We start from the raw sequence: 12,500 nt of genomic DNA on the forward strand, positions 1-12,500 counted from the left end.
CGCTCCTGGAGGCCCACCAACACTGCATTTTTTGGATGTCTTCTTTGTCTGTTACACCCAGTACAGGTCTTTCAGGCTCTGCTAATGAGCTGATGATCTGAATCATGTGTGTTTGGATAAGCAGAGATGGATAATGTGCAGAGCTGAGAAACAATGGTTGAGAAACACTGCTTTAGACAATATGTAGCAACTACGTCTCATGTGACTCTTATTACACTTAATTTTCTAGAATAAGTTGAGTAAAGTACTTGCAAAGTTACTGATTGTCAGCAAAATATTTGTTGTGGGACACAAAAACAATACGTTACAGGTGTTAAGCACACAGTCTACTAATATTCAACTGATTGCTAGCAAAGATACATTTAGTCAGGCAGCCATCTTAATAGTGTCACCGAAATTATTAATAAATACTAACCTGCAAAGTTGAACAAAACTATTTTAAGTAACTTACTCCAATTATTTATCTATCTATCTATCTATCTATCTATCTATCTATCTATCTATCTATCTATCCATCCATCCATCCATCCATCCATCCATCCATCCATCCATCCATCCATCCATCCATCCATCCATCCATCCATCCATCCATCCATCCATCCATCCATCCATCCATCCATCCACTTTATTTATCAATTTATAACTATTTCTTTCAGAATATTGCAAAGGATGATTACACAGCTTTAAAATTCAATCTGTACAGACAATGTGCTTGTTATTGTGTGATGCACTTTAGTTAATTTCATACTTGTGTGTAGTCAATATTTTGTTATATGCATAAATTTGCGTAGGTGGTTCATTCAACTGATGAATAAGGGAATACGATTAACGAATGTCAGCAAGTGTTATATGAGCATAATTCTTTGTTGCAAATACACTCTTTTTTTGGCATACTCACTATGACATGATGGACAACGTTTTCCATTGACGGCAAATCTGCTTAACGTCATATCGAAATCTGTGATGATCTAAAAATAGTACAAAAAAAAAACACAGTAAGAATAGTCAAGTTGCACATTTAGGGTCATTAGATGTAGTCAGACTGGTATACACTTACTTGACAACTTTCCTGATGCCTATCCAAGTTTTAGAAACAACAAATAATAACTTGACTTCTAGCTGATCATTTGGTATATGAAGTGGTTAATATAAAAGGCAAAGGCTTCTAGATCACGCTTATTTTACCAAAATAAAATATGATCATACCTTAATTTTTAATGATTTAATTAGGACAGTAAGGTCTGACTTTGCTTAGAGAAAAGTCTTGTCACTTAACAGAAATAATGTACAGTATTGTACAACTTATAACTTATTAATAAAGTCATCTGGAGTGGCAAAGAAAGTGTTCTTGCAGGACTCTTAAAGTTCATCAAGATTCTTTGAATTCATCTTTAATCCCACCTCCATCTTACCCCACACATACTCAATAATGTACATTTTAGGAGACTGGGCTGGCCAATACCAAAGCACCTTGACCTTCTTTGCTTTCAGGAGCTTTGATGTTGAGGCTGAAGTATGAGAAGCGCTATCCTGCTGAAGAATTTGCTCTCTCCTGTGGTTTGTAATGTAACGGGCAGCAAAAATGTCTCGATACCTCAGGCTGTTGATGTTGCCATCCACTTCGCAGATCTCCTGCATGCCCCCATACTGAATGTAACCCCAAACCATGGTTTTTCCTTCACCAAATTTGACTGATTTCTTAGAATCTTGGTTCCAATGGGGTTCCAGTAGGTCGTCTGCAGTATTTGAGATGATTGGGATGCAGTTCAACAGATGATTCATCAGAAAAATCGACCTTCTGCCACTTTTCCAAAATGGTCAACTAGAAGTCAAGTTATTTGTTGCTCTTACAACTGTAATTGACGACAAGACTATATATACACACACATGTATGTTTGTGTGTGACCCAAAACAATAAAATCAATCATAAAGTGTTTTTTTACATTACCTAATTATTCATTCATTCATTTTCTTGTCAGCTTAGTCCCTTTATTAATCCGGGGTCGCCACAACGGAATGAACCGCCAACTTATCCAGCAAGTTTTTTTACGCAGCGGATGCCCTTCCAGCCACAACCCATCTCTGGGAAACATCCACACACACACACACACACACACACACACACACACACACACACACACACACACACACACACACACACACACACACACACACACACACACACACACACACACACACACACACACACACACACACACACACACACACACACACACACACACACACACACACACACACACACACACACACACACACACACACACACACACACACACACACACACACACACACACACACACACACACACACACACACACACACACACACACACACACACACACACACACACACACACACACACACACACACACACACACACACACACACACACACACACACACACACACACACACACACACACACACACACACACACACACACACACACACACACACACACACACACACACACACACACACACACACACACACACACACACACACACACACACACACACACACACACACACACACACACACACACACACACACACACACACACACACACACACACACACACACACACACACACACACACACACACACACACACACACACACACACACACACACACACACACACACACACACACACACACACACACACACACACACACACACACACACACACACACACACACACACACACACACACACACACACACACACACACACACACACACACACACACACACACACACACACACACACACACACACACACACACACACACACACACACACACACACACACACACACACACACACACACACACACACACACACACACACACACACACACACACACACACACACACACACACACACACACACACACACACACACACACACACACACACACACACACACACACACACACACACACACACACACACACACACACACACACACACACACACACACACACACACACACACACACACACACACACACACACACACACACACACACACACACACACACACACACACACACACACACACACACACACACACACACACACACACACACACACACACACACACACACACACACACACACACACACACACACACACACACACACACACACACACACACACACACACACACACACACACACACACACACACACACACACACACACACACACACACACACACACACACACACACACACACACACACACACACACACACACACACACACACACACACACACACACACACACACACACACACACACACACACACACACACACACACACACACACACACACACACACACACACACACACACACACACACACACACACACACACACACACACACACACACACACACACACACACACACACACACACACACACACACACACACACACACACACACACACACACACACACACACACACACACACACACACACACACACACACACACACACACACACACACACACACACACACACACACACACACACACACACACACACACACACACACACACACACACACACACACACACACACACACACACACACACACACACACACACACACACACACACACACACACACACACACACACACACACACACACACACACACACACACACACACACACACACACACACACACACACACACACACACACACACACACACACACACACACACACACACACACACACACACACACACACACACACACACACACACACACACACACACACACACACACACACACACACACACACACACACACACACACACACACACACACACACACACACACACACACACACACACACACACACACACACACACACACACACACACACACACACACACACACACACACACACACACACACACACACACACACACACACACACACACACACACACACACACACACACACACACACACACACACACACACACACACACACACACACACACACACACACACACACACACACACACACACACACACACACACACACACACACACACACACACACACACACACACACACACACACACACACACACACACACACACACACACACACACACACACACACACACACACACACACACACACACACTACGGACAATTTAGCCTACCCCAGGGGTGTCCAATCTCGGTCCTGGAGGGCCAGTGTTCTGCAGATTTTAGCTCCAACTTGCCTCAACACACCTGCAAGCATGTTTCTAGAAAGCCTAGTTAGAGCTTGATTAGCTAGCCCAGGTGTGTCTGATTGGGGTTGGAACTAAACTTTGCAGGACACCAGCCCTCCAGGACCGAATTTGGACATGCCTGGCCTACCCAATTCACCTGTACCGCATGTCTTTGGACTGTGGGGGAAACCGGAGCACCCGGAGGAAACCCACGCGAACGCAGGGAGAACATGCAAACTCCACATAGAAATGCCAACTAAGCTGAGGCTCGAACCAGCGACCCAGCAACCTTCTTGCTGTGAGGCGACAGTACTACCTACTGCGTCACTGCTTCGCCCATTACCTAATTAAGGATGCAAATAAATAAGCTTTCTATTGATTTATGGTTTGTTGAGATGTGACAATATTTGGCATAGCTAAACTTGTTTGAAAGTTCAAAAACACCTAAACATTGAGAAAAATCAATTGAGTTAGGGTTGTCTAGGGTTGAAAAGTTGTCTTAATTAAGTTCTTAGCAAAAGGTTACCAAACAAAATTGGAGATTTTTTATATTTATACTATATTTAAACACTTACAAAATATCTTCATGGATCATGAGCTTTACTTAATATTTTAATCCATTAAAAGAAAAGATTTTAACATTAACATTAAACATTATACAATATCTATATTGATATTTAACATTATACAAATGTATTTTTAGCTATGCATGCAACAAAAATCACATATCAGCAATATCATACAGAGATTCCTGCTTTACTGAACACTACTAAAGATGGTGTTGACTCAATAAGTGTGCTTTAATTTAGTGCATAACACAAGATGTGCTTCAGAATAGTCATAGCAGTGCTAAAAAAAAAGCACAGGGCTGTACCTGCAGTTTGGAAGCTCCACCTTTAATGAGACCACAGATAATCTGCTCCACCCTCTCAGGGTCTCTGATGTGAACAGTGTTTTTCTCGAACTCTGGCATCTGCAGCAACAAGAAACAACCAATGAGATCGAGGCATTCAGTGGTGTGCTGAAATATTCCCTCCCTTCTCCCTAAAGCTATGCTGATGTCACTGTCAGGAGGAGGAGCCAAAGGAGAGCAGACGCTGCAGTCTCACAACCATACAGAAGAAACACACACAAGCTGCAGTCTTTAAGAAGAAATCCACTGAGGCAGAAGACAATAATAAACCACAGGTAAACATTTTCTGGAATCATTGTGTCAATTTGTGCTAATAATCATCATGATTTACTGTATTATTGTTTAATTTAAATGTCCAGCATTAAGCAATACATTCTAAAACACCTTTTGCTTAATAATAATTGTGCTTATGCTGTTGTATAAATATATCTTAGAGACATTTTTTGTATACTGGTTAGTTTTAACAGGGATGGTTCACCAAATCTCTATTTTTAAACACTATTTACTCACCATCAAGGGGTTCCAAACCTTTACAAGTTTCTCTATACTGTTAAAGCCAAAATAAAATTTTAAAGATAGCAGAAAACCTAAAACCATTGACTTCCATAATTGAAAAAAAAAACAACTACTATGGAAGTAAATTGTTACAGGTGTACAGCATTCTTTAAAATATCTTCTTTTGTGTTCAACGGAAGATAGAAAGCCAAACAGGTTTGAAACAAGTGAAAGGTGAGTAAATTATGACAGAACCTTTAGTTTTGGGTGAACTATCTCTTTAACTGCTGTTAACTGTAATTTAGACAGTGTTGACTTGTCATTTGCCAGTGTCAAAGTTAAGTCCCTCCTTATCCTGATTCCAAAAATACAGTGGACAACATACTCCAAATACACTGGATGTACCTTGTGATCTTAAAAATACCCCAACCCCCATCTCAAGCCTCCCAAATGGAAACCAGATCCCTTATATTTACATAAGTTGCATAAGAAAGATTGCGCAGATATTCAAATTAAATTAAAACAAGCTCCCATAGAACTCACAGACTCAAACATATTACATTTAAGAAGCAACAAACATTTACAGTCAACCACAATGACCATTGTTTATTATACAACATAAATTATGCAGCTCGGTACGTCCAACACAAACTCGCAAGAATGCAAAAGCATCCAAACGTCAAATAACTTGTCGTGAATATGGATTTGACTGACATTTACTGCAGGACACAAGTAAACAAATATCAAGTCCAATAATAACTGGGTGTAAAAATAGCCTGTAACCGTACCTTTTCCTCTTCCAGGCGTTGTGTCAAAGAGAAGAAAAAGTTTCTTGTCTGACACGCACTTATATAGCCCTGCCACAAAGGAGGCGTTGCCTCAAAACCGATAACACCCCATAATCTAAACCCCTGCAGGGAGTCACATGACCCAAACACCCTTCTTAAAGACACACGGAAAATATAGAAAGCCAAAATACTGTGATAATGACACAACTGAGGTTCAGATGCAGTTTGGAGGTTTAAACTTTTTATTAAAGGCTAACTCCACTTTTTTGGAAATGGACTTATTTTATAAGTCACCTAGAGGTAGAGAGTTGAGTTGTACCATTTTTTTAACCCCTTCAGACCTGAATTATGTTCCAAATTTCAGAAAAATGGGACTGGGTCAGGGTCTGCAGGGGTTAATTCATTCAGAACCTCTCCAGGTGTGGTGGGAGCACTTTTAGCTTAGAAAAATCGAATCGAAAAAAATGGAATCGGATTAGATTATTAGCATCTTGCTCATAAAAACTAACAAAAAAGGAGGACTTTTCCTGTAGTTACATCATGCACTTATGTTTTGTTTTTACTAGATGCGACACGCACTCGCTTCATTCGCAGGCCAAATTAGCTTCATTCACGTGTTAAATTCGCTTCATTTGCATGCCAAATTCCCTTCATTCGCACGCCTAATTTCCTTCATTCGCACGCCTAATTTCCTTCATTCACGCGACAAATTCCCTTCTTTTGCACGCCAAACTTGCTTCATTCGCGCGCCAAATTTGCTTCATTCGCACGCCAAATTTGCTTCATTTGCGAGCCAAATTTGCTTCATTCGCGCGCCAAATTCGATTCATTTGCACGCCAAATTCCCTTCATTCGCACGCCAAATTCCCTTCATTCGTACGCCAAATTCCCTTCATTCGCACGCCAAATTCCCTTCATTCGCGCGCCTAATTTCCTTCATTCACGCGACAAATTCCCTTCTTTTGCACGCCAAACTTGCTTCATTTGCGTGCCAAATTCGCTTAATTCGCACGTCAAATTCCCTTCATTCATGCGACAAATTCTCTTCTTTCACGCGCCAATTTGCTTCATTTGCGCGCCAAATTCCCTTCATTCACACGCCAAATTCCCTTCATTCACACGCCAAATTCCCTTCTTTCGTGCGCCAAATTCCCTTCTTTCGCGAACCAAACTCGCTTCACAATAGATGTGGATCAACTCTACAAGTTATACGTGAACGATGAAGGCTTTCAGACATGCTTCACACTGAGCCGAGCCTAGTTTGTTGAGCTATTGTCTGGTGTCAGCACCACCAAAGCTCCTGATTGGTTAACGCAACACGAACGCCCACTGAAGTTCAGATTTTCCAACTTAAGCTTTCGCACGTCAAAATGCTCAACTCGCCCTGCTTCATTCACATGAATCGCGTCATTTGCGCCGCAGGATGTTTATTCACATTTTTGCATTGACTTAAGTAAATCACTCAAGCTTGGCGCTTCATCCGCGTCTGGTGAGAACGCAGCTAAAGTATGACAAAAATGTAAAGTTGCTAGTTTCTATGTCGATATGGGTAGAAAATCATTTTGGCATAATAATCAAGTTTTGCTGCTGCACCATGGCTGCAGTGGCACAATAATGCTAAGCAAAGTAGCTAGGGACTATTTTCAGGTATTGCTGCTGTACCATGGCTGTAGCAGGCCCTAAGTTCTTTGATCATTATGACAGAATGGGAATATAGTTCCTAGCCATATTAGCCAAACAAAATAGCAACTTTTAATTTTCTGCCAGTATTAGCACACAATGGACCAACAGAAGTGTCAAGCTTTAATTAGGAAAATTATCAAAAAATAATTTTTCTTTGTTTTTGTTTTTTTTAAGTGAGATGATAACGGTCTAATCTGATTCAATGATTTATGCTAAGCTAAATTCAAGGTGCTCCAGCCAAACCCTGAAATCGGACAAATAGATTAAAAAAATAGTAAAACTTTAGGGCAAACAACCTTGTCATTTTTTAAAAAAAATTAGTAAGATGCTAATGGTCTAATCCGATTCATTGATTTATGCTAAGCTAAGTTAAAGGTGCTCCTGCCAAACCCTGAAACTGGCCAAATAGATTCAAAAATAGTAAAACTTTAGCTCAAACAACATTGTCATATAACATATAAAAAAACAATGTGAGTAAGATGCTAATGGTCTAATCCGATTAATTGATTTATGCTAAGCTAAGTTAAAGGTGCTCCTGTCAGACCTTGAGACCAGCCGAATGGATTCGAAAATAGTGAAAATTCAGGTCAAAAAACATTGTCTCCAGCTCAACAAAATAAATTATGCTGACCAAAGGACTGAGGTTATCTCACAGTGTCTGAATGTGCGGCATGTGTGGATTGTGTAGTTCAATAAGGTCAGGGTTTGCTCAAAGACTGCTCTACTCTGCATATGTTTATTTCATAATGTCAGAAACAAAAGTTATAAGCATTTTGAAGCTCCAAAGAGAAATTCATACATCTCTTTGGGGTTGAGTCATGTTCTAACATGCTATTGTGTTTCTGAAACAGGTTTTCATCTTTACACACTGATTCTTCAATGTATGAGGGCTCAATGAATGTCTCAACACCATTACTGATACTGAGGATTGATACAACTCATCAAGCAAGAACATTTGAGCTTGTTTACCATATTTGAAGTGTGCTAATCAGTGTTTACATGCTAATGACAGGCAATCACATTAAGCAGTTGTGTCTCTATGTCTGAATTAAAACAATTTGACTTGTATGGATTGTTTACATCGTCTTTACAAAGATTTTGAAGTGTGAAAGTTTTGGTGAAATGGACTTTCAGTGAAAGGACAAGAATCTCTCGGGTTTCATTCAAAACACATTAAAGCGGTACAGTAGTTTACCCCAAACTTTTGCCATTGTTTTTTTAAAGGAAGAAATACTCAAGAATGCTGGGGATAAAACAGCTATTAACTTGGATGTCATTGGCAGATTGTTTTGTAACCTTATTCAGAATATTTTGTTTGTGTAGGCAAAAACAATCCTTAAAGTTTATAACAAGTTGAGTAAATGTTGAGACTTTAGGTGAGATATCTCTTGTGTTTCAAAGACAAAAACCTTTGAGCATGAGTAAAAGTTGAATTTTTAATTTCGTATGAACAAAGTTATCAATACCAAAATAAAATGGCCTGTTAAATGACAACGTTGTTGGAAAAAGCCTGTTCATTAACATGACAATGAAAATAATTTTTTGTTTTACTGAAAACACATCGATCTGGAAACAGGTTTCAAAGTATAAGTTTTTGAAAATGCTGTCATTGTCATCTCTGTCTAAAGACCCAAAAATAAGAGTCTTTCAGGTGCATGCATAGTGCAGGTTTAGAAAGGTGTAGATTAAAAAATGTATGTAAAACAAACATACAATGTGGTAAAAACTAGTCGATTAATCGAATTAATCGAAAATCCGATTTTGATTTTAGCTTCTAACGATTATGAAAAACCAATAATCGAGATAAACGATTAGTAACTTCGCAGCGCGAAAGACGCATGCTTATGTGTGTGTGTGCAGCGCGCACACAGAAGCGTGCTGTCAGCATTTGGTCTCATTCGCACACAGAGCGCAGTCAGCGCACAAATCTAAAGTCATCTTAATGTGAGCACTTTAATGGTCAAATAGGTGTCAAAACGTGGTGTTGAGTGATTATTCATATTAACCCTCATTTGTGTAATAAACATACGAGTTGAGAATCAAAAGACGTGAAAAAGAAACCATTAAAGTGAAAGCGTGCGATGTTCCTGCTGCCGCCTGTTTTTATGAGTATCAATCAAACAACAAAACGAGAAAATCCCTCACTGCTTTTGACTGAAGGACTTTTGAAGCTAGTGTTTTTCTTACAGTGAAGATGCTTAAAGCACAGTTTGTTTCATATTTTTATTATATTGTATTTATTTCACTTTCCTTTGCAGGGTGGAAAATAACTGTATATATGCAGTTAAAGTCAGAATTATTAGCCCTCCTGAATATTAGCAACCCTTCTCCTCCCCAATTTCTGTTTCATGGAGAGATTTTTTTCAACACATTTCTAGACATAATAGTTTTAATATCTCATTTCTAATAACTGATTTCTTTCATCTTTGCTATGATGACAGTAAATAATATTACACTATTTTCAAAATACAAGCATTCAGATTCAAAGTGCGATTCAAAGACTTAATTAGGCAAAAATCAAATATTCAAAATATTTAAAACTGCTTTTATTCTAGCCGAAATAAAAAAACAAGAGAGCCTTTCTCCAGAAGAAATTTTTTTTAAATAATGTTAAAATTCCTTGCTCTGTTAAACATGATTTGTGAAATATTTATTTTATAAAAAAATCTCAGGAGAGGTAATAATTTTGACTTAAGTGATAATCGTTTTGAATAATCGTGATTACAATTATGACCAAAATAATCGTGATTATGATTTTTACCAAAATCAAGCAGCCCTAGTAAAAACGCATCTTTTACGCATGACAAATTCTACACCCACACAGAAAGAACCTAATATAATCATATACGTTTTAATATAGGTTTTGAATATATGAGACATATATAATATTGTCCGTTTTCCTATATTATATGTACATATATGTAAGCTTGTAAAATTTCCCTTTAAACTTTAACTGATATATAAATGAAGACAATAACATACCAAGTTATCACCTGTCAAAGTCTACATTTAAGCAAGATGATGAAGTGCAACATAGTTACCCGAATTTATGAATGTCTTTTCTGGAATAGCTTTTAGCAGCAACCTTTTTTCACAGGTTTTAGTTCGTCATCAGATACTTTAACATTATGCTACGTTAAAAAACAGACAATACTGCTTAATTGGTTATTGATCATCAGAGGAACCCACCATCAATACATATGACTTTTACAACCGTAGGCTGCACCGTCATGCCATTTTTGATGAAAATTCATTGGTTTCCGAGCGTGAATAATGATAAAAGCTTGTTGCAAGATAGCAAATGCAGTGACGTATGGAACAGTCAATTGAGCTATATCTACGTATTGATGTCTAAGGTCACAGCACTGTTCATAGTGTAGTTCCGATTGGCAACCTGGAAATAAGTCCACTATTTTGCACTTCCAAAAGACTTAATGGGACATCAGAGATCATTTTATGCAATACTCCAAAGGCCATTGGAAAAAACTATTTGATTGTTGTTGAATAAACAAGGATGATGCTAACTTCTGGGTTGGCCGTCAAAAAAAGTATGTCATCCCTGTTGCACTCTTTTTCATAATAACTTATAAAGTCAGACCTATTGTGAGCTACAATGTTAACTAATGGAACATTTAATAAACCCTTTGTTGTAGCCCCATTCCAAGACAAAAAATGATTCTGTTAAAAAAAAAAAAAAAAAAACATACCCACCAATCACAGCTAGGCATGGGCCGGTATAAGATTCTGATGATATGATAACCTTAAATAAAAATATCACAGTATTGTGCTAACTGCTCTAAAATATGTTCTTTTTAACTGTCTAGATAAAAAACTAAACTTTTTTTTCCACTTTGAACATAATATATTTATTTTAAAAATACTTTAGAGCAGTAAACATGACAGGCTAAATAATTCAAATGAATCATTGACTTCTGCTTCGTTTCAAAAACACTAATTTTTTTACAATTTAAAACAGCACCTTTGGATTTTTAAATTTTTTATTTGCTGTACATACTGTTATCCTAAAAAACAAACAAAAAAATGTAAATAAAAAAATCTTACACATACCTTAGAAGTTGGTATGAAATTTTGGCGATTTTAAACCGCGGTATGTCAACATTATTAGCCCTCCTTTCTTTTTCAAATATTTCCCAAATGTTTTCCCAAGTAAGTGTTTTACATTATTTCCTATAATTAATTATTTTTTCTTATGGAGAAAGAAGACATTTGTTTTATTTGTTTTATCTCATTTGTTTTATTTTTGATAGAATAAAAGCAGTTTTACATTTTTAGGTCATTATTATTATACTTTGCTTTAAGCAATATTTTTTGAGATCAAACCATCATTATACAATGACTTATG

General features: G+C 38.3%; 1 protein-coding gene and 1 long non-coding RNA gene across 3 annotated transcripts in view; one reads left to right on the top strand and one right to left on the bottom strand.

Annotated features, from left to right (window-relative positions):
- nt5c3a (5'-nucleotidase, cytosolic IIIA) overlaps positions 1 to 12,500 on the bottom strand; it is a 23,386-nt gene that overhangs the window by 5,889 nt on the left and 4,997 nt on the right. The window contains exons 1-3 of one of the 2 annotated variants that reach the window (XM_068213888.2): positions 6,455 to 6,492; positions 5,133 to 5,231; positions 899 to 968 (exon numbers count right to left, since the gene is read on the bottom strand). In XM_068213888.2, the coding sequence (XP_068069989.1) occupies positions 899 to 968; positions 5,133 to 5,231 (169 nt within the window). In that variant the 5' untranslated portion in view covers positions 6,455 to 6,492. 2 annotated transcript variants of the gene reach the window in all.
- LOC101882543 (uncharacterized) lies at positions 5,368 to 9,205 on the top strand. The gene is made up of 2 exons (XR_222331.6): positions 5,368 to 5,446; positions 8,989 to 9,205. It is a non-coding gene; the product is annotated as an uncharacterized lncRNA (long non-coding RNA).

The sequence above is a fragment of the Danio rerio genome, chromosome 16, assembly GCF_049306965.1.
Source record: "Danio rerio strain Tuebingen ecotype United States chromosome 16, GRCz12tu, whole genome shotgun sequence".
NCBI classification, from domain to species: Eukaryota; Metazoa; Chordata; class Actinopteri; order Cypriniformes; family Danionidae; genus Danio; species Danio rerio.